Source organism: Oncorhynchus keta, chromosome 4, assembly GCF_023373465.1.
Source record: "Oncorhynchus keta strain PuntledgeMale-10-30-2019 chromosome 4, Oket_V2, whole genome shotgun sequence".
Taxonomy (NCBI): domain Eukaryota; kingdom Metazoa; phylum Chordata; class Actinopteri; order Salmoniformes; family Salmonidae; genus Oncorhynchus; species Oncorhynchus keta.
The window spans coordinates 30,280,197-30,304,321 of NC_068424.1; the positions used below are offsets into that span (position 1 = coordinate 30,280,197).

The 24,125-nt window shown below is 44.6% G+C and overlaps 1 protein-coding gene across 1 annotated transcript in view; it reads left to right on the plus strand.

Annotated features, from left to right (window-relative positions):
• Positions 1 to 24,125, plus strand: part of LOC118373309 (arf-GAP with SH3 domain, ANK repeat and PH domain-containing protein 1) — a 70,131-nt gene that overhangs the window by 31,353 nt on the left and 14,653 nt on the right. The window contains 14 exon segments of the mRNA XM_052505466.1: positions 3,233 to 3,282; positions 5,465 to 5,594; positions 7,882 to 7,967; positions 10,398 to 10,473; positions 10,624 to 10,710; positions 12,530 to 12,630; positions 12,844 to 12,913; positions 14,086 to 14,173; positions 14,511 to 14,559; positions 18,720 to 18,889; positions 20,942 to 21,075; positions 21,279 to 21,370; positions 21,732 to 21,918; positions 23,225 to 23,310. Coding sequence (XP_052361426.1) covers positions 3,233 to 3,282; positions 5,465 to 5,594; positions 7,882 to 7,967; positions 10,398 to 10,473; positions 10,624 to 10,710; positions 12,530 to 12,630; positions 12,844 to 12,913; positions 14,086 to 14,173; positions 14,511 to 14,559; positions 18,720 to 18,889; positions 20,942 to 21,075; positions 21,279 to 21,370; positions 21,732 to 21,918; positions 23,225 to 23,310 — 1,406 coding nt within the window.

The window sequence follows — 24,125 nt, forward strand, 5'->3', positions numbered from 1 at the left end:
ATGGAAGAATGCGCAATCAAGAGGGGATATATATAGAGAGCAGTTTCTTTACGAGGTATCTGTACCTGAAAAGACATGATCTAAGTGATTGATAGTTGGTATTCAGAAGTCATAAAAGTATGCCTTATTTACTTTGAAGAACTACTAAAATAGTGATTTTTGTCAGACAGCATATTCAGCAGCTCTATAGAGATGAGATGATTTGGAACGAAATGGTCATCACATAAAACAAATGTTGTATACACAACAACTTAAATATATTTTATTCAAGTAAAGTAATGTGAATAACTGGTTAATGAGTTATAAGCAGTCGTAGGCAGTCACTACCATCATGGGGCTTTTATTCATTGTTTTATTCTGTCTCGTGACCAAATTCAACCCACATAATGAATTGCCAGAATAGCCAGTAAAGTTATATGTGCAACTGAAATGTCTGACTTTTTGCGACAGTCTGACTGTGAACATCTGTATGAAAACCAAATGAAGGGAGTCATAGATATTATTATTTTTTAAATGGGTGGAGGAGATGAATCATAAACCCAAATTGAGAGCCTTTTGTTTGAGTCGGGGTGAATTTGTGTGTGAGAGATTATGTATAACCTACCTAAAACAAGAGATCGCTATCTGCACATGCAGTGGTGGGAAAAGTACCCAATTTTCATACTTGAGTAAAAGTATAGTTACCCTAATAGAAAGTTACTAAAGTAAAAGTGAAAGTGACCCAGTAAAATACTACTTGAGTAAAAGTCTAAAAGTATTTGGTTCTAAATATATTTAAGTACAAAAGTAAATGTAATTACTAAAATATACGTATCAGAAGTAAAAGTATAAATCATTTCAAATTCCTTATATTAATAAGCAAAGCAGACGGCACCATTTACTCGTTTTTAAAAGCCAGGGGTACAATCAACATCATTTACAAATGATGTGTTTAGTGGGTCTGCCAGATCAGAGGCAGTAGGGACGACCACGTGTTCTCCTGATAAGTGCGTGAATTGGACCATTTTCCTGCCCTGCTAAGCATTCACCATGTAATGATTACTTTTGGGTGTCAGGGAAAATGTATGGAGTAAAAAGTAGATTATTTTCTTTAGGAATGTAGTGGAGTAAAAGTAAAAAATATAAATAGTAAAGTAAAGTACAGATACCTGAAAAAACGACTTAAGTAGTACTTCACAGTATTTCTACTTAAGTACTTTACACCACTGTGCGCAGGTAAGATCAGGGATATTGCACCTGCGTATTGAAACAGGTAAGATCAGGGATATTGCCCCTGCGTATTGAAACAGGTAAGATCAGGGATATTGCCCCTGCGTATTGAAACAGGTAAGATCAGGGATATTGCCCCTGCATATTGAAACAGGCAAGATCAGGGATATTGCCCCTGCATATTGAAACAGGTAAGATCAGGGATATTGCCCCTGCGTATTGAAACAGGTAAGATCAGGGATATTGCCCCTGCGTATTGAAACAGGTAAGATCAGGGATATTGCCTCTGCATATTGAAACAGGTAAGATCAGGGATATTGCCCCTGCGTATTGAAACAGGCAAGGTCAGGGATATTGCCCCTGCATATTGAAACAGGTAAGATCAGGGATATTGCCCCTGCATATTGGAACCGGTAAGATCAGGGATATTGCCCCTGCGTATTGAAACAGGTAAGATCAGGGATATTGCCCCTGCGTATTGAAACAGGTAAGATCAGGGATATTGCCCCTGCGTATTGAAACCGGTAAGATCAGGGATATTGCCCCTGCATATTGAAACCGGTAAGATCAGGGATATTGCCCCTGCATATTGAAACCGGTAAGATCAGGGATATTGCCCCTGCGTATTGAAACAGGTAAGATCAGGGATATTGCCTCTGCGTATTGAAACAGGTAAGATCAGGGATATTGCCCCTGCGTATTGAAACAGGTAAGATCAGGGATATTGCCCCTGCGTATTGAAACAGGTAAGATCAGGGATATTGCCCCTGCGTATTGAAACAGGTAAGAACAGGGATATTGCCCCTGCATATTGAAACAGGTAAGATCAGGGATATTGCCCCTGCATATTGAAACAGGCAAGGTCAGGGATATTGCCTCTGCATATTGAAACAGGCAAGGTCAGGGATATTGCCTCTGCGTATTGAAACAGGTAAGATCAGGGATATTGCCCCTGCGTATTGAAACAGGCAAGATCAGGGATATTGCCTCTGCGTATTGAAACAGGTAAGATCAGGGATATTGCCCCTGCGTATTGAAACAGGTAAGATCAGGGATATTGCCCCTGCGTATTGAAACAGGCAAGGTCAGGGATATTGCCCCTGCGTATTGAAACAGGTAAGATCAGGGATATTGCCCCTGCGTATTGAAACAGGTAAGATCAGGGATATTGCCCCTGCGTATTGAAACAGGCAAGGTCAGGGATATTGCCCCTGCGTATTGAAACAGGTAAGATCAGGGATATTGCCCCTGCGTATTGAAACAGGCAAGGTCAGGGATATTGCCTCTGCATATTGAAACAGGTCACGATGGTGGTGAAATGGAAGAGGAAAGACTATGTAACTATTGTGACCTTGAAGAAATAGAGACTGAAACTCATTTTATCCTCTGTTGCCCTTTCTACCACCATATACACTTGCTCTTATTCCAGAAAGCCCACCAGATATACCCTGACATTATGTAGCTGAGTGATGAGGAAAACCTTTTTTTTGTCCATTGTATATTTACGTTTGCAGAATATTTAGATAAAGCCTGGAATAAAAGAAAAAGGGCTACCTATAATTAAATTATAACAAATATTTAGCTTCTATGTGGTAAATGGTACGTGTGTATATAGATTGGGTACAGGCTTGTCTCCCACATTAATCTTCTCTTTGTGCCAGACTTGATTCAAATTCCTTGTGTTTCAGTTTTCTGTATTTATTTATAAGTATGTATGTACAGTATGTATGTATATTTTTTGTACTGCTCTAGGGATATAATTATTGTTATTTACTATTATGTGTTTATTTTGTTATTTTTGTATTTATGTTTTTTTTTTCACTCTTTATGCAATGCGTGTTGCAGAGAACACCGAAAGAAGAATTATCACAGTGAATTATTGTAATGTTTGTTGTGGTCATTTAATCCCATGTGGGGCTGTGTTGGAGAGAGAGAATTCTCAAGAGTCAACACTGGACTGTGGGATTCCAGATTGACCTGTTTACTGTTGATTACTGATACTTTGTTCTCCCCTCTCTTTCAGGATATCAAGAAGCCCTTTGACAAAGCCTGGAAGGATTATGAAGCTAAATTGTAAGTGTGTTAATAAATGGGTGCCTGTACATAGCTGTGTTGGGACACTTGAGGTTTGCCTTTCGGAAAGTATTCAGACCCCTTGACTTTAGGTTAAAGCCCTATTGTACTTGTTTTTCCCCCTCACCAATCTACACACAATATCCCATAATGACATTGCAAAAACAGTTTGGTATACATTTTTGCTACGGTAATTTATAAATAAAAAAACTGAAATATCACATTTACATAAGAATTCATACCCTTTACTCAGTACTTTGTTGAAGCACCTTTGGCAACGATTACGGTCTCGAGTCTTCTTGGGTATGATGCTACAAGCTTGACACATCTGTATTTGGGGAGTTGCTCCCATTCTTCCCTGCAGATCCTCTCAAGCTCTGTCCGGTTGGATGGGGAGCATTGCTGCACAGCTATTCTCAGGTGTCTCCACAGAGATGTTCGATCGGGTTCAAGTCTGGGCTTTGGCTGGGCTACTCAAGGACATTCAGAGACTTGTCCTGAAGCAATTCCTGCTTGTCTTGGCTGTGTGCTCTGGGGCCGTTGTCCTGTTGGAAGGTGAACCTTCACCCCAGTCTGGGGTCCTGAGCTCTCTGGAGCAGGTTTTCATCAAGGATCTCTCTATACTTTGCTCCGTTCATCTTTCCCTCGATCCTGACTAGTCTCCCAATCCCTGCCGCTGAAAAACATCCCCACAGCATGATGCTGCCACCACCATGCTTCACCGTAGGGATGGTACCCGATTTCCTCCAGACGTAACGCTTGGCATTCAGGCCAAAGAGTTCAATCTTGGTTTCATCAGACCAGCGAATCTTGTTTCTCATGGTCGGTGAGTCCTTTAGGTTCCTTTTGGCAAAATCCAAGCTGGCTGTCATGTGCCTTTTACTGAGGAGTGGCTTCCACTCTACCATAAAGACCTGATTGGTAGAGTGCTGCAGAGATGGTTGTCCTTCTAGAAGGTTCTCCCATCTCCACAGAGGAAGTCTAGAGCTCTGTCAGAGTGACTATCGGGTTCTTGGTCACCTCCCTGACCAAGGCCCTTCTCCCCCAATTGTTAAGTTTGACTGGGCGACCAGCTCTAGGAAGAGTCTTGGTGGTTCTTAACTTCTTCCATTTAAGAATGATGGAGGCCACTGTGTTCTTGGGGACCTTCAATGCTGCTGACATTTTTGGTACCCTTCCCCGGTTCTGTGCCTTGACACAATCCTGTCTCAGAGCTCCACGGACAATTCCTTCGACCTCATGGCTTTGTTTTTGCTCTGACGTGCACTGTCATCTGTGTGACCTTATATAGACAGGTGTGTGTCTTTCCAAATCATGTCCAATCAATTGAATTTACCACTAGTGGACTCCAATCAAGTTGTAGAAACAACTAAAGGATGATTAATGGAAACAGGATGCACCTGAGCTCTATTTGAGTCTCATCTCAAAGGGTATGAATACATGTAAATAAGGAATTTCTATTTTTAATAATTTATACATTTGCAAACATTTCAAAAAACCTTCTTTGTCATGATTGGCTATTGTGTGTAGATTGTTGAGGATTTGTATTTATTTAATACATTTAGAATAAGGCTGTAACGTAACAACATGTGGAAAAAGTCAAGTGTATGAACACTTTCCGAAGGCACTGTATATGGTGATGTGTGCTTGTGTGAGACATACAGTTGTTTTTGGTGTCTTTAAAATGTCAGATCTGATGTACTGTATATTACAACAATCATTTAAGTGGAATGTTCCGCCCTGTGAAAGCTCTCTTTCATGCTGAGAATTCCATCTGATTTAAATGTGAGGTCATGGATTTATTAAACACTGTCTGTCTCTCTTCCTGCCTGCCCTCTTTTTCTTCCTTCCTTCCTTCCTTCCTTCCTTCCTTCCTTCCTTCCTTCCTTCCTTCCTTCCTTCCTTCCTTCCTTCCTTCCTTCCTTCCTTCCTTCCTTCCTTCCTTCCTTCCTTTCTTCCTTCCTTCCTTCCTTCCTTCCTTCCTTCCTTCCTTCCTTCTTGCCTGTCTGCCTGTCATGTCTGGTTTCATTAACTAACTGTCTGTCTGTCTGTCTGCATGTCTGTCTGTCTGTCTGTCTGTCTGTCTGCCTGCCTGTCTGTCTGTCTGTCTGTCTGTCTGTCTGTCTGTCTGTCTGTCTGTCTGTCTGTCTGTCTGTCTGTCTGTCTGTCTGTCTGATTTCAGTACAAAGATCGAGAAGGAGAAGAGGGAGCATGCCAAGCAGCACGGGATGATTCGTACAGAGATAACAGGAGCTGAGATTGCTGAGGAGATGGAGAAGGAACGCCGTCTCTTCCAACTCCAGATGTGTGAGGTTAGAAGCGGGCACTGGGCACAGACTAGAGGGCACTGATTGGGCACTGACCGGGCCCTGCCACCCCAGGCCAGACCTAAGAGGACAACATAAAATCGGCATCCGTGCCAACCTCTGTTGTCTACGTGATTATGCTATAACCTAGTTACACATATCCCCAAAGTGACACAAAAAACAGTATCATATTGTATTTCTATGCTCCAATCCTCCTTATAGAAAAGGCAGAGCAAAATAACAAACTGTTCGAGCGATGCGCTCAGCTGTGCCAACGAGCTGCCTCCCGGCGGATGTAAACGCCTACTCCTCTCTCCCTCTTTATCTGCAGATTATTTCTTCACTTGGCATAACGGTACTGACAATTTCCATATTAACTTAGTGCCTCACTGTGGGATTCTAATTGGAGCAGTCATGGAGGAGCTCAACCCATCCACCTCTATTTCTGTGTACAGCGGTCGTGAGGTGGTTTGTCCCTCTTGGGTTTTTAGGGTGATCTCATTCACTGTGTTGTTATTGTGGATTGTTTGATATTGCTTCTAGTGTAGTGCTAGAGGGGCCCAGAGTTTATAACTAGGGCCCCAAGTTTTTCCTGCTCAAGTCATATTGACAGGAAAAACTCCCGACCCTATAAGCGTGACTGAAGTAAAATGTATGCTTGCGTGATTAAAACGCTTTGGATAAGAGCGTCTGCTAAATGGCCTATATTATTATTATTATTATTATTATATATTGATAACATTGCTAGCATTGTGTGGCACCCTATTCCCTACACAGTGCACAACTTTGGACCAGGGCCCATAGGGCACTATATAAGGTATAGGGTGCCATTTGTTACACCAAATCCATCTTCCATTCCACTTTGCACTGCTACCGCTGCTAGTATGGGAGGGACCAGGTGACGCTCAGCACAGCAGGCAGGCTATGTTCTCCATCTGATCTGAGACCAGACATTGCTACTGCAGCGTCCCTCGCCTCCCATTCACACAAAGCCCCATAACACACAGGCACCAACAGGCATTCACAACACACGCTAAACCCACCCCACAGTGCAGACACCACAAACAAAAAGTGGATAATCTCTGAGTCGCACACACTCAGACAGACAAAAGCAATATGTGTGTGACTGTGTGTTTGGTTTCAGGGGAGCACGCACATGAGCACACACATACACACACAGAGGATCACATGGTAAGAAATGCAGCACAGAAGCTTTGGGGGACAGGAGTTGCCTTAGAAGGGCATTCTGGAATAGATTAAATGTCCTCTGTGTGCGGAGATGAAAATGGTGCTTAGCAGTGATTCTTCACAAGCTGTTCTAGATTGGTACGCCATGGGATAAACTCAGATTAAGATGATGTTTTATTCATTTGTTCATCGGACATGAATTTGTCAGAGGAATTTGCTAATTTGGAGGCCGTGGTGGTTCCTGAAAAATAAAGGAAAAACAATTCTAGTTATCCATTTCAAACACAATTTACTCATGATATTTTACAGATGTAAGATCTTAATTTGATCGCGCTTTTGTTGCTGGCAATTTTCATGCACACTAGGAAATGCAAACTTGTAGTGTATTCGAAGTTTAAAAAGGCCTCTAAAATTTTTGATTTCCACTTTAAAATGTCAGACTTGATTTTCCCTAACGAAGAACCTATCAACCCCTACAAAAAATGTCTATGAATTATAATCCACATAATAATTCACATTTCCTGTTGCTGCAGGATTATTTTCAAACGGGCTCAAATTAAGATCCTACATCTGTATATTGCCGTTATTTCAGTGACGTTTAAATGTTTAGCCGTTTTCTTCGGCTCCCACGGACTCAATGCTGTGTTGGCATCACGGATCAGAGGCTCATAACCTCCATTGTATGGGCATTCTGATAGGATTATTATAAGTGTTCAGAAGACATATTTTACACAAGCAAACATTTTGTTTTATGGTGGTTTAATGCAGGGCCGGACAATTTTTCCAGCAGAGGGTTGGTGTGGTTGGGTGCAGACTTTTGTTCCGGCCTAGCAGTATAACATGACGATTTACTGGTTCGTAAATGATAGCCTTCAAATAAATGATAGATTTCAAATAAGACCTTGATAGGTAAAGTCACGTGTTTCTGCTTTGCTCGAACAAAAGCCTTGCTCCCTCTCAGCCTTTAGTGATTGTCCACCCCTGGTTTAATGTATCACCACTACTTATAAGCATGGCAATACTCCGAATTGCATTTCCAAAATCATGTAACAGAGCGTTCTATTTGATGTCAGTTTTCACAGGCCACCACTTGTTTTCTCTACAGTACCTGATCAAAGTCAACGAGATCAAGACCAAGAAGGGAGTGGACCTTCTCCAGAACCTCATCAAGTATTACCACGCACAATGCAAGTAAGTAAACAGTGCCGCATTATCTCCCTCGTTTGCCATAGTGTAAGAGTCCCCCAAAACACGCGTGGATCATGTCTACTGAGATGTGTCTGATTGGTGGCGAACACGTCATTTCCAAGGGAATTATGTCACTGTATACTCTCAAGACTAGCAGTGCATTCAGAAAGTATTCAGACGCCTTGACTTTTTTCAAATTTTGTTACGTCACAGCCTTATTCTAAAATGGATTAAATGGTTTTTTTTCACCCTCATCAATCTACACACAATACCCCATAATTACAAAGCAAAAACAGTTTTTTAGAAATGTTTGCAAATGTAAAACAATAAAACACTGAAATATTACATTTACATAAGTATTCAGACCTTTTACTCAGTACTTTGTTGAAGAACCTTTGGCAGCGATTACAGAATTGAGTCTTCTTGGGTATGGCGCTGCAAACTTGGCACACCTGTATTTGGGGAGTTTCTTCCATTCTTCTCTGCAGATCCTCTCAAGGTCTGTCAGGTTGGATGGGGAGCGTTGCTGCACAGCTATTTTCAGGTCTCTTCAGAGATGTTCAATCGGGTTCAAGTCCGGGCTCTGGCTGGGCCACTCAAGGACATTCAGAGACCTTTTCCGAAGCCACTCCTGCATTGTCTTGACTGTGTGCTTAGGGTCGTTGTCTTATTGGAAGGTGAACCTTCTCCCCAGTCTGAGGTCCAGAGAATCTTGTTTCTCATGGTCTGAGAGTCTGTAGGTGCCTTTTAGCAAACTCCAAGCGGGCTGTCATGTGCATTTTACTGAGGAGTGGCTTCCGTCTGGCCACTCTACCATAAAGGCCTGATTGGTGGCGTGCTGCAGAGATGGTTGCCCTTCTGGAAGGTTCTCCCATCGCCACAGAGGAACTCTGAAGCTCTGTCAGAGTGACCATCAAGTTCTTGGTCACCTCCCCGACCAAGGCCTTTCTCCCCCGATTGCTCAGTTTAGCCGGGTGGCCAGCTCTAGGAAGAGTCTTGGGGGTTCCAAACTTCTTCCATTTAAGAATGATGGAGGCCACTGTGTCCTTGGAGACCTTCAATGCTGCAGAAATGTTTTGGTACCCTTCCCCAGATCTGTGCCTTGACATAATCTTGTCTACAGACAAGTCCTTCGACCTCATGGCTTGGTTTTTGCTCTGACATGCACTGTCAACTGTCGGACCTTATATAGACAGGTGTGTGCCTTTCCAAATAATGTCCAATCAATTGAATTTACCACAGGTGGACTCCAATCAAGTAGAAACATCTCAAGGATGATCAATGGAAACAGGATGTACCTGAGCTCAATTTCGAGTCTCATAGCAAAGGGTCTGAATACATGTAAATATGGTGTTTCTGTTTTTTAATTTAAAAATACATTTCTAAACATTTCTAAAAACATTTTTTTTATTTTCTCGTTATGGGGTATTTAATCCATTTTAGAATAAGCCTGTAACGTAGCAAAATGTGGAAAAAGTCAAGGGGTTTGAATACTTTCCAAAGGCATTGTATATTATTCTCTCTGTGATTGCTCTTTGCTTTCACTCTCTTTCCCTCTTTCTTTCTTTTTCTCATCCTCTCTTTTCATCTCTCTCCCTCTCAATCCCCCTCCATCACGCTCTCTTGAATGGGGTGATGCATGATTTACCGGTCTTGGGTCGGGAGTAATATTTAGCTCTCATAAATATGCATGACCCTTCATGACGATGCGACGTGACAGCCGTGGGGGTTTGTGGGTAAATAATGGGTGCCCCCTGTGCCAGGGACTGAGCCCAACGCTGTGTCACCGACAGGCCTGACAGCCTCAATGCTGCGAGGTGGTTGTGTCATAACATTGGGGAAACAAAACAATGCAGTTTTCTGGTTGTCTACTCAACCCAAAACTATGACTATCACAGTGTAGAGACATGCCTTATAGAGCGATGGGAAAATAACCTTTCAGTAGAAAACTGAGTTCCAGTAGGATGAGTGGGCCGAGGGAGGTGATGTATCCCTGGAGGGTAAGGGAGAGAGAGGGGGTGGAGAGAGAGAGAGAGGGGGATAGAAGGGTTGTTAGTGGAGACGAGCGGATGCTGCATTCAGGTAGATGCCACTGGCACTGGCAGATCCATAATGGATGACAGGAGGTGCTTAGCATTCCACTCTGGACACAGCCAGAGAGAGACAGGAGAGAGAGAGATCTCTATGCCAAAAGCCAGAGGAGCCAAGCAGTGCTATACATTATACATATCCAACTGCATCAGTCTCATTCTCAGTCACCCCTCTATTCATTTTGACCTTTCTAATGGCCGTATAAGTCTTGGACACTTGACATTTGGAAATGATGTGAAAGATGCTACGCTCCACCAAATGACTGCCCTTCGTCTCACTTTCGTTGGAATTAAAGTGAAAACCTCAGTGGAATTCTAATATCCGCCCTGTAATCTCTTGCAGCTTCTTCCAAGATGGCTTGAAGACGGCGGATAAGCTGAAGCAGTACATTGAGAAGCTGGCTGCTGACCTCTACAATGTAAATACCCACCCACAGGCTTCTCTCCATCTGATTACTGCTACTCTGCAGCCTGACATGTTATCTAGACTGATTCAGTGAGTGAGTGATTGAGTGTGTGTGTGTGTTCGTTTGTTTTGTCTTATCTCACCCGGTGTATGTCCTTCTCAGATAAAGCAGACCCAGGACGAGGAGAAGAAACAGCTGACGGCTCTCAGAGACTTGATCAAGTCATCCCTTCAGCTGGACCAGAAGGAGGTAGGCAGAACCTGAACATTCTAGTCCTAACTGGGCCAAGTGGGCCCAAGCCAGAGTTGACAAATAGGGAAAATAGTGGAAACTCCCTCCAGCCATGTGTGCAGCAAAATCAATGTTTGGTGGAAAATCAGACCGCAGCAGTAGACTCCTCAGTCCTCCCCCCTAACCTTTCACCCTTAGAGGGTGTAGCTACTAGCTAGTCTCCTGTAGTGCAGAGTGAGTACCCAGTGCTGTACCATGTTGGTAGCCAGTGTTTAGTAGGCCTTGGCTGGTAACCAGTGTTGTGCCTCACTGGCTGCTTAGTGGAGAGCAACTTACTGTCTTAAAAGTCCAGTGGAGTCAAAAATGGGATTTTCCTGTGTTTTATATATATTTCCACATTATGAGCTCGGAATAATACTTTGAAATTCTGAAAATTATGATAATGCCCTTTTAGTGTGAGAGCTGTTTGAAAAGACTGCCTGTTTTGATGGGATGGAGTTTTGGCCTGCCTGGTGACATCACAGTAAATGAGTTAATAGTCCAATAAGAAAGAGTGTTTCAAACCTCTCTGCCAATAACGGCTAGTTTTTAGTTTTCCACTCACCACTCAGACCACTCCCAGACAGTCCGAGCAAAATTCTTGATTAAGAAATTGCTGTTTGCTAAGAAGCTATTTTAGTTTATTCTTTGACTATTTTAATTGAAAACAATCACAGTTAGGTACTTAACTGTTACCCCAAAAGGTTTGATATTGAGATTTTTTAAAATGAGGCTTTATTAGCCCTTTAACTAACCTACCCTAACCTCATTCTAAGCACTCACAGGTCACAACTGCCAAACACATCAATTAGGTTTATCACTCAGTCTCACACTCAATGCTAGCTGCTCGCTGTGTTTTGCATGTTGCTACTGTATAATAGTGAGCAGAGCCTAAGTGAGAGGGACTGGCCCGCCGTGTCCACACAGCTACAACTATCTGTCTGTGTCCCAAAATGGCACCCTATTCCTTACATAGAGCACTCATTTTGACCAGAGCCCAGAGCCCCATGGGTGAAAGTGGTGCACTATATAGGGAACAGGGTGCCATTTGGGACGGAGCCGACGATCCACACTGAACATCCTCTGGTTTATAACGCCCAGACACAAATGTTGTCACTCACGCAATCACTCACTCATCATACCGTACTGCACTAACAACTACACTCAATGAGGGCAGGCGCTCTCTCACTCACAACTACACCTCGGCGGCTTCTTTCACACTCTCTCTCTCTCTCTATTCCCCTCTACTCGCTGCTCGTCTGGACTCAAGTCTAGAAGAGTAAGTGCTAGCATGCTTCTGACAGATTTTGAAGAGCATGCCCTCCACTGTGTCTCTCCATTAGAAACCTGCTGTGTTTTTCATCTGATAGTGTGTTGGAACATGTGTGCCTCCCAAGTGGCTCCCTATTCTCTATGTAGTGCCCTTCTTTTGACCGGGAAAAAGTGGAAAAGTAGCGCACTAAATGGACAGTTGGGCGCTCCATTTAGGACGCACACCATGATCCTTTGAACATCAAATGTGACCCAAGAAATAATAACGGCCATGTGGGTCACACACACACACACACACACACACACACACACACACACACACACACACACACACACACACACACACACACACACACACACACACACACACACACACACACACACACACACACACACACACACACACACACACACACACACACACACACGACCCTGGCCTGCACTCTCTGTAAGAGGCATATTTGGTTGGTTATGTGTGGTGAGTTGCTGTGTTTTCTGTGTCTAAACACTGTGTGTGTTACTGCAGGACTCCCAGAGTAAGCAGGGTGGCTATAGTATGCACCAGCTGCAGGGCAACAAAGAGTTTGGCTGTGAGAAGAAAGGCTACCTGATGAAGAAGAGTGATGGGTAGATCACACACACACACACACACACACACACACACACACACACACACACACACACACACACACACACACACACACACACACACACACACACACACACACACACACACACACACACACACACACACACAGACACTGAACAGCAATGAACATACACAAACATGAAGAGCCCTTTTCGGGTCCTTCGTTGTGACTTGGTGTTGTCTTCCTGCAGGCTGAGAAAGGTGTGGCAGAGGAGGAAGTGTTCAGTGAAGGGTGGCATGCTCACCATCGCTCATGCTACGGTGAGTGGCAAAACACACACACACACGCACAACTTGAGCACCCTTACACACTCCTGTCGAGGCTAGATCAAAGGCAACATCCAGTAGGAAGGAAGCTGTGTAGGCCACTATCAATCTAGCAGTTGGCAGAGAGGAATCGACATGGGTGGGTTGCCAAGGCAACCCCTTAGCCCCCTCCCTCTCCTGTTGCTGTGGTGACTCATCACTGAGTGTGGTGCTGGCTCTACTCTTCTCGGGGTCTGTGGATACTGTTCTGCTCGATAGACAGACACACACGCACACAAGGATGTGTGAGAGAGCACACACACACACACACAATCTAGCTGGCCCCTGTTTTTATTATTGCAGCTCTACATTGCGGTGAACTCCCCCGAATGTCACTAATCGATTCCTCATTTCCACCCATACTTCGACCATCCTTTCAAGGAAACGCGCAAATGTACTTGTCCCCTGTTCTTTGTCTGACGGCTTGTTGCCGCTCCTTCTCCATGTTTATTACCCATCAGCCCATGTGCCAACCTGGCAAGCCTCATCACAGTCCGTTGACGTTTTGTTAACACCCCCCCCCCACTATCCCCACTGCCCACATGCCCGGGCACAGTCACAATGCAGTGCCCAGTCTACACACGTGCCAGCTGATCACACTGCTGTTATCATAATATTACAGTGGGTATCGTAACTGAAGCCAAGCCAAAGTGGCGATGCCTGGATCACAGACACAGTACTGAGGGAATACCTGGGATTCTCCCTAGGCTAGCTGCATACACTGTTAAGTCTAGTGGTCAGGCTGTGTCTCAAATCGCACAGGGCTCTACAAGGTGTCGAAACGGATTTCTTTATTCAGTCGAGACAAAAGAACATTACCCACAATGCCTAACATCAGCAGATGAGTTGACCTATTCCTTTACCAACTTGTCATTTTCCAGACGCTCTGATCCAGAGCAGTGAGTGCAAACATTTTTATGTTTGTTTGTACTGGTCCCCCATGGGAATCGATCCCACAACTATGGCGTTGCAAGTGCCGTGCTCTGCCAACTGAGCCACACGGGACCATCCAGAGTCAGATAGGCTTGTAGCGTTAGTTTCATAGCACCAATACTGGGTGATGGACAGATTCCTTTTCAGAATTTCTGTCAAATAGCTAAGTCGTCTGTCTCTGTGTGTTCGTGCAGTCCAACAGGCAGCCTGTGAAACTCAACCTGCTCACCTGCCAGGTCAAGCCCTGTGCTGAGGACAGGAAGTGCTTCGACCTCATTTCCCGTAAGTACCTCTTCCTGTAACCCCACAACAACACAGTAGTTACCATGGGCGTGAGGTGGGCTGTGAGAAATGGGGCCTTATATTACCTTCTGTAGGAATTCAGAAACAGGAAGTGTCGAACAGACAGTTTTGTGCCACGGGTCGCCAGTAAGCTCTTTCACACGCTCCATTTTCCTGGCGTCCTGTTTGAATGGCGCCATGACAACGCCTGAAACACGCTGTGCTTGTGAATTACTCCGCCGTGCATCTCCACAGGGCTATGTCACGTCACATGATTACACAGTGTCTGCTGGGTCCGAGAGATCACGTTCCCGTCTCATCTTCTCTCTGCCAACAGATAACCGGACCTATCACTTCCAGGCTGAGGATGAACAGGAGTTTGTCATGTAAGTGTACCGTGACAGTCGTCCGTCCCCCCCACATTGTAAACATCCACCTCCTATTAGTATCCAACTCCAAAGGCAGGTACATAGTAAGATAAGACTGTGATGGAATTTGGGGTTACGGTCACCGTTATAATCTCATTAATAGCAAAAACTCACTTTTTCTCCTCGTCTCCGCACCTGACTACACGTGCTGCTGCTGGGGGGTATTGCCTAGGCAACCGAAGACGTGTTTGCTGTGGGGGGTGGGTTTATACAATTACCGTGCCGGCTCTAAAGTAATGCATGCTGAAGCGATGAACCTTGCACTGCTAATGTGTGAGTGTGAAAGACGAGATCGGTGAGGTTTAACAAAGAAAGACACCGTTTTCTTTACCGGAAAAGGTTTCAAGGTTTTGTCTAGTGTCCATGCTCCATTTTCTCCCTGAGAGAGAGAGAGAGGACTGCTAAGTGCTAGCAGCGGTAAGGGTATCTTCATGCATCTGTGGTTGTTATTCAGGTCACTGTAACCCAGGGATGGGCAACTGGCGTCGGCACGCTGATACATTTCCAGAGATTTATGTATTTTTTGTTATAATTGTAGAACACACAAGGTGCAATTTCGAAAATGTGGTTGTGCATCAGCAGTTTTTCGATTGTTATGTCAGTCACTGACATTCGCTCAATTAGCACGTCAGCAAAAAAACTTTTTTAGATTGGTAAATTAGCGACCTGCTATCAAAACTTGTAGAATTACCGACCGTGGGCCCCCATTGATTTTGTTAGTCACTCTCACTCAGATATCATATTACAAACTGCAAACATTTCTCTCCACCCTATGTCAAAATGTGTAGAATTGTAGGAAATAAGCAGTAAAACTGCTAATTTGTCTCTCTGCCCCATGGCAAAATAAGTTGAATTGCTTGAAATGAGTTACACAATTGCTAAATCTTCTCTCTGCCCCATGGCAAAATGTCTAGATTTGCAGCAAACTTGCTTTAAAACTGCAACATGTTCTCTGTGCCCTATGGCAAAATGTGTAGAAATGCAGGAAATTAACTCAAACTCTTTTTCTCTCCGCTGTCAAAGGGTGTGCCACTAAATGCAAAAATGAAACTTAAGAACCGTAAGCGTAGGAATAATATAATAATAATAATATATGCCATTTAGCTGACGCTTTTATCCAAAGCGACTTACAGTCATGTGTGCATACATTCTACGTATGGGTGGTCCCGGGAATCGAACCCACTACCCTGGCGTTACAAGCGCCATGCTCTACCAACTGAGCCACAGAAGGACCACGTAGGAATACGTAAGCGTAGGAATAGCGCACATAGAACAGATCTACCGCTTCTTAGACTTGCTTTCAATGAGAATGACAGATCTATAACTCACATGTTTATGTGAATTTGGTCAGGTAGCCCAAATAGTTACATATTGCACTTTTAAATATACTGAGACACAACCGGCTTTAGGATACATCCCAAATGGCACCATATTCCCTATGTAGTGCACTACACTCTTGGAAAAAAGGGTTCCAAAACAGTTCTTTGGGGAGGAATAGGGTTCTATCAAGAACTGTTTTGATCAGAAGAACCCTTTTTGGGAGACAAGGGTTCTTTGTACGTGAAGTGTTCTACCTAGAACCTTTAAAATCCAAAGAACAGTTTTTGAAAGAAAGGGTTCTTTAATGAATATTTGGAAGGCAAGAAGGATTCTTTGGAATGCAAGAAGGATTCTACATAGAACCATATAATATTTCCCATCATGCCCTATTGCAGGGAGACTTACGTAATTGTTTGTTTTACTGTAATATCTGTGTTTTTGCATGTACATTGCTTGGTTGATTAATTTTATGTTACACATAGGTAAATAACATACAGTTTTTTAAACTAATCCCATCTGTAAGAAATGTGATTTATTTCACCCGTTACTGATATGGTTGTTCCAGTTTAGATGATTGAGGTAGTCTCAATATGCAGTCTTCCCCACCCTGACAGTCATTCTGAATTCAGGTTGTAGGTGATTAACAATTCCACTTGTTGGATATCTTAACTCTGGCTGTATTCCAATAGAATTACACATCACTTTGCAAGCCAGCATAATGTGACTTGCAGGCCTGATGTGGCTTGTGAACCAGAACATGCCTACCGCCACTGTGTTAGGCTATAATTAGGCCCTCGAAGAAAGGCCTTATGATATATGGAATGCATTGTAATAAATAATAACATTTTAAACGCTAAATAGGCTGGTGGAACCGTTCATAGAGGGTTCTAGGAAGAACCTTCCAAGGATAAAATGGTTCTCTGTAGAACCCTTCACAGATAGGAAGAACCTTTAGATGATAAAATGGTTCTTGGGAGAACCCTTCATAGAGGGTTCTAGGTAGAACCATTTACAGGGGGTTATTTGAAGAACTCTACATACAGGGTTTGAGATAGAACCCTCTGCACCAAAAAGGGTACAAACCGAAGAACCCTGTATGGGGACAAACTGAAGAACCCTGTACGGTTCTACTCAACACCTTTTTTTCCAAGTGTACTTTTCATCAGGGGTCATAGGGTTCTGGTCAAAAGTAGTGCACTTCATAGGGAATAGGGTGCCATTTTGGGACATAACCACAACTCAGCTGCAATTCCAAATGTCAGTAAGTTCATTAAGTATCTGTAACTAGGGAACACACACTCATGCGCACACCCGCACACACATACAAATGCTGACTCCACACTCTCAGCTCTATGCTGTCACGCACTTCCAGCTGAGGCAAACCATACAGTGATGAAGTCGCTTCATGCGAGTGTTTGGATTAAAACACTTATCACTTGACCATATCTCAGCATTACGTAATCACATGCTCGCCCACCCATGTCTTGTGCATCGCAAGTAAACACGTTCACCCTTAAAGACACAAGAACACCCACATCTCTGCATAACGTTGTCTAATTTCTTGCTATTTTTCTCTCGTTCACCCGCACACACCTCTGCTGTGTCCTATCCTGTGTCATGTATTGTGACCTCTGCTGTGTCCTGTACTGTGTCCTCTGCTGTGTCCTGTCCTGTGTCCTGTACTGTGTCCTCTGCTGAGTCCTCTGCTGTGTCCTGTTCTGTGTCATGTACTATGTCCTGTGCTGTGTCCTGTCCTGTGTCATGTGCTGTGTCCTGTCCTGTGTCATGTGCTGTGTCCTGTCCTGTGTCATGTGCTGTGTCCTGTGCTGTGTCATGTGCTGTGTCCTGTAGATGGGTGACGGGGACAGCAGGACTGACGTCAGCCCCATTAAGCCTGACTCCGATGCATTGTCCAAATGGCACCTTATTCCCTATGTAGTGCACTACTTTTGACCAGGGCCCATATAGGGAATATGGTGCCATTTGGGACACAGTCTAGTCTAACTACCAGTCTAATGGCAGAGTGAGTTGTGATGTACTGTTCTGTGCTGAACAACAGCAGCCGCCGACTCATGTTTGATTGGCAGTTACTTCCTGCCAATTTCTGTGTGTGTGCGTGGCGATTGTTCAGATGTGTTGGTTTGAATGTCATGAGAGGGTATCTGGGGCTGCTGGCTGGTTGGATAGGGTTGTGTATTGTACACTACAGTATGTGGTTGACACTGTAGGTAAATGTAGGTCCTATGTAGGTTGAATGCAAAGTAGCTGTCAAGATGTAAGGTAGTATACAGTTATATTTAAGCAAAAAGGCCCAACGGGGTGTGGTATAGGGCCAATATACCACAGCTAAATGCTGTTCTTATACACGACGCAACGCAGAGTGCCTGGACAGAGCCGTTCGCCATGGTACATTGGCCACATTTCACAAACCCCCGAGGTGCCTTATTGCTATTATAAACTGGTTACCAACGTAATTAGAGCTGTTAAAATACATGTTTCAGCCAATCAGCATTCAGGGCTCAAAGCACCCAGTTTCTAATAATACACAAGAGTATAGATATAGATAGCATCAGATGGAGTTGGAGTTGTCCCATCTGGTTTGATTTGATTTGACCGTTCAAAATGCATCAAATGGCAGCAGAAACACATCGGAAAACTGTCAAGGACTTATTTCCACTGTGGTCCTCTCGTCTAAAAGCCTCTACCTATGTAACTCAGTGCTTGTACGTGTTGAAAACCCCCGTGCTTTTGTAATAACTTGTTCTCTCTGCTCTTTCGTTTCTCTGTGCCGCGTGTAGCTGGATCTCTGTGCTATCCAACAGTAAGGAGGAAGCTCTGAACATGGCGTTCCGCGGAGAAGAGGACGGAGTAGGAGGAGAGGATGGCCTGGAGGACCTGACCAAAGCCATCATAGAGGAGGTGCTGCGCATGCCTGGCAATGAAGTCTGCTGTGACTGTGGCGCTGCAGGTACGTATAGTACGACATCTATGGGTGCCCGTGTGTTTGGTCCTGGGACATGCACAACCGCTGTGGTTTTCCAAGGGGTTCTCACATTGTAGATTCTCCACTCTACCACGACAGAAGACAACAGCACCTTTGCTGCAGCATTTCATCTCACCCTTGAACACACACCTCCCGGTAGAACTCACACCTCCCTGTAGAACTCACACCTCCCTGTAGAACTCACACATCCCTGTAGAACTCACACACCCCTGTAGAACTCACACACCCCTGTAGAACTCACACATCCCTGTAGAACTCACACATTCCTATAGAAGTCACACATCCATGTAGAACTCACATTTCCATGTAGAACTCACATATCCATGTAGAACTCACACATTCCTGTAGAACTCACACATCCCTGTAGAACTCACACATCCCTATAGAAGTCACACATCCCTGTAGAACTCACACATCCCTGTAGAACTCACACATCCCTATAGAACTCACACATTCCTATAGAACTCACACATTCCCGTAGAACTCACACATCACCATAGAACTCACACATCCTCAACCATCTTCAAGGTTGTCCCTCAGAAGTCCCTGCTCAGCCCAACATCGATCCACTCTTCTGCACTGTCATGGCTGCTCCCTATCTCCCTCAGTTGTTAGGCATATGCTATGCAGCTCTCCTGCAAAGTCACCCTTAACCAAACAAGCAGCAAAGCAGCACCAGGAGCTTTTTCTGTATTCAGGATAGAACAGTGGTGCTGGTCCTTTCTGGCCCCTGGCCCTCTGACTTGATCCTCCCCTGCTGTAAAAACAGAGGCTCAGCACTCCCCAAGCAGAGACACCCTGGCCCTCTGACTCCCCCCAATACACACACCCTGTCAGCATAAACACACAGATCCCACTGAGGAGAGTGCAGGCCACTATAGCGAAGAAGAAAAACCCTGCGTTTGTTGCGACAACATCGTTACATCACTACATTACATAATTCATACACACACAGGCAGAGTTTTGCTGATTTCCCCTCTATGGGGTGAGCTTGTTTGATAATGCGTTGATAATGCGCTAGTGTACTGCAGGGTTATTTAGGTTGCTCCTGCGGCCCATCCTGCCTGAAATACAGCTCTCTAGAGGACTATTAGTGTCAAATGTTTTTTTGCAGCTCTAGAGCTCTCACCCCACCCTGTGCTTCCTGTCATCTCTTCGGTCATCTTTTGCCATCCTGCATGTGACTCATTGGTGTTTGGCCGATTCTGAAACCATTCCACCCGCCTGAGTCCGTCCGGCACAGACCTGTCAAATCCGGACACGCTAGTTAGCCTAACAGCTAACAGCACTCAGCCATCTGTAAAAAATAGTGTGTTTACATCTGCATAGCTGCGTAGGGCTCTTAGGCTTGGGTTTAAGCCTCCTTAAGTTGCATCACTCATGCTTGGCTGTGGTGTCAGTCACTGTAGCGGTTTACTGGGAAGAGCCCAAAGCCTCTCTAGCCCTCCACCACATGGCTCTGCTGTCAGAGCATGTACAGGCGTTCTGCTTGACACAGAATGATGCAATGTTTTCTAGTTGCTGGGCTCTGGTAGTCCAGTCGGTATGGTTGGTGGGTCTGAGGCTGCCGAGGCCCTCTAGTGGTATGTGCTGTGCATTGCCGCTGCTCACATTTGATGGTGATGGTGGACCTGGGTTGTATTCATTTGTGCACACCGTAGCAGAACGTTTTGCAACGGAAAACGAAAACAAAATTGTTTTATATGTTCAGTTTGTCCCTCCCCGCATCAGTCCGTTTTCTTTTGTTTGTGGCTACATGCAAGTGTTCAGATCAAAAATTAAACCCCCTTGTGTTCAGCATTATCGTTCTGGATTTCAACTGTAAATTGTATATTTGTGTTAGTACTTTGAAAAAACATCTATGTTCTTTTTGGAGCCAAAACAGCTGTGCACTAAACTGTAAATTCCAGCCATATTTTTGTGGTTGTGTAGCCAAGACGCCTATCCTCAAGCCTGTGCTCCACAAAATGGCTTCTCTCTAACTTGAGTACATTTTCATGTTGTCTGTGCCCTTAGATCCAAAATGGCTGTCCACTAACCTGGGCATCCTGACCTGCATCGAGTGCTCTGGAATCCACCGGGAGATGGGAGTTCACATCTCACGCATCCAATCCATGGAGCTAGATAAGCTAGGCACCTCTGAACTCTTGGTGAGTGAAAAAAGAAATACATTTGGTGAACATTATATAACGGGTTTTTTTCACAGTAGATCAACATGCAAAATAGATTCAGAAACAGGATAGAAATAAATACATCTGGATTACCGCGTGATTGTGATTACGGCAATTCGAGCAAAGTGCTTCTAACGAGCAGCTTGACATTCATAAGTGACTTGATTTTTTTCCCTTCACAGCTGGCTAAGAACGTAGGGAACAGTAGTTTCAATGAAATAATGGAGGAGAACCTTCCTGGTCCCTCACCCAAACCCACACCTTCAAGTGACATGTAAGTACTCAGAGTCATCAACGTCTACATGCACTTCTTCGAAACTAGAAGCTCCGTGGAAATGTTACCTCACTTTCACTTGTCACTTGACATCACTGGAAGCATAATCAGGAGTATGTTTGAGCTTATGCAGGTAGATGTGTCTGGCGGGAAAAGCCACAGAAATCAATTGGAACACTAGAATGGCCATTGGCATCTTAGCAACATGGCAACAAAAAAAATCCATCCATCTCGGTCAGGAAACCGTTCGTGCTAGAAACTGAATTTAAGGATCCCTACGGGAGAAAATATCCCACACAAGCATTCCGAAAACCGTCTCCTTATTCTCCTCCTCTTCCCCGCTTCTCTCTCCCTCCTACAGGACAGTGAGGAAGGAGTTCATCAATGCTAAATATGTGGACCACAAGTTTGCACGGAAGACCTGTACCTCCTCGGCAGCTAAGACCATCGAGCTGTGTGAGGCGGTCAAGTCCAGGGACCTGCTGTCTCTCATCCAGGTGTACGCTGAGGGGGTGGAGCTAATGGAGCCACTGCCCGAGGGTGGACAGGTGAGTCTGGCCTCTGACGTCACAGACCCTGGACTGTATTATGATCTCATCTCACCTGAACAGGCACATATTCTTAAAGCGTCTCATAGGATTGCTGATCTAGGATCAGGCCCCCGTCCATGTAATCTTATTCATTATGATCCAAAAGTTAAAACTAATCCTAAATCAGCACCTATACTCTGACGCTTTGATGAATATGGGCCCTGATCTGGTGTGTGTGTGTGGGGGGGTTGGTTTTACAATATGAGCAGAAGTGTACTGTTTAATAGGGAAATACTAAATTGTACTGAGTCTGTAAGGTGGCTGTTCTCTACATGGGCAAAGTAATGAGCAGTCCACTGAGAAAAACAAGAGTTTTTACTACTGGGCAATGTTGGACAAGACAACAATGCCCAAACGAGAAAAGTGACTCAGTTAAGCGATCACTACTGCCGCCCACTAAACATTGAACCACGTAGCACTGCGGTGTGCTCTCAGAAGTAGTCCATAGGGAATAGTGGCCAGGGATGAGTCACTGACGCTGTTTGAAAGCAGGCAGAGCTTCTAGCCCAGGCTGACTCACTGATATCTAATACAACCCTGGCTGTCAGTGGATCTGCTCTGAGACGCTGCATCCCAGGGCTCTGGTCAAAAGTAGTGAATTCTAATACGATCCCCAGCAGACAGCAGATATCAGTACCCAGAGCCGCAGACAGTGAGGGTGTGACAGGAATACATGATAAAGTAGCCTCTCCCTCTTCCTGAACAGATACCCTGCTTCTCTGGTTGACTCATAGTCATTGGTATTGCGTGTGTCACTGTGTCCTCACTCTTCCCAAATAAGTCTCCCTTACTGGGGACTCATAGAGATAATCAGCGACGTAGCTACCAGTCATTTTCAATTAGAGGAGACACAAGGAGACGCAACGACATGTGTGCTGTTTGAAGGATAGACCCACCAAGGAAGATCTCAACGACTTGATGGTTGATTATCACGGCAAGTGTGAGTTCAATCACAGCCAATGAGGTGCTGGTGGCGGTGACCTTTGTTCATATTGGGCAGGAAGGGCTATAGACTGAAGCTGGCTTATCGTTTCAGTGTCTTCCACCGACATCGGTACGTCCAAACCTCTCTCTGTCATAGAAATGTTCGCATCACACTCGCAGTCTTCCCTTGAGGGGGAGACAAGCTATTTTTAGGAGCCATTTTGTTGACTGCAACCTCTTTAAATGCTGAGCGAGAGAGAGTGTAGAATGGATGCTGCCTGCTGTTCTCCCCATGTCGAAAGTCTCTCATGTCTTTGCTGTATGTGATCGCCCCCTTCAGGAGGCCGGAGAGACTGCGCTCCACTACTCTGTGCGCACCGCCGACCAGACTTCACTACACCTTGTGGACTTCCTCGTACAAAACAGGTAAAATGACCAAATAAGGCCCCGTCAATAAAGTGAAGATAAGCATTTTATGCCATACAGGCCACCATAGCATTGGGCTGTTGTGCCCAAATACTAAGAAACATAACAGAATATTAAAAATAAGTTGTATTTCCACCGTTTGGTCATGTAAATTGAGGTGTTAAATGTGAGAATTTCAATGGAATAGCTTCATGGAAAGCAGTAGTGTTCCCTTCCTATCTCTGCACCGCTGCAAGAGGAAGATGAGCAGAGTAGAGCTCAGCACAGCTTAGATTCCCACAAGGCGAACAGAACTGGGTCAGGCAGACACTTGTTCTCCGCCTTCATTTATTCATCAGTCTTTTCAATTGTTTGCTCCCCCTGCCTCGCTGCCCCTTCGGGCAGACTGTTACCGGGTAATGGCTCCTCATTAATGAATCGGTCCACCTTCACGATTTCATGCTTACACTTGGTAATTGTCCTAATTGTTTTAGATTCAGAGATAGGAGGAGATGAAACGGGGACCAAACACTTACCTATCAACGTGCTAGTGTGACTGTGAAGGACACCTTCCTAATATTGAGTTGCACCCCCTTTTGCACTCAGATCAGCCTCACTTCGACGGGGCATGGACTCTACAAGGTATCGAAAGTGTTCCATAGGGATGCTGGCCCATGTTGACTCCAATGCTCCCCACAGTTGTGTCAAGTTGGCTGGATGTCCTTTGGGTGCTGGACCAGCCTTGATACACTCGTGAAACAGTTGAGCGTGAAGAACCCAGCAGCGCTGCAGTTCTCAACACACTTAAACCAGTGCACCTGGCACCTACCACCATA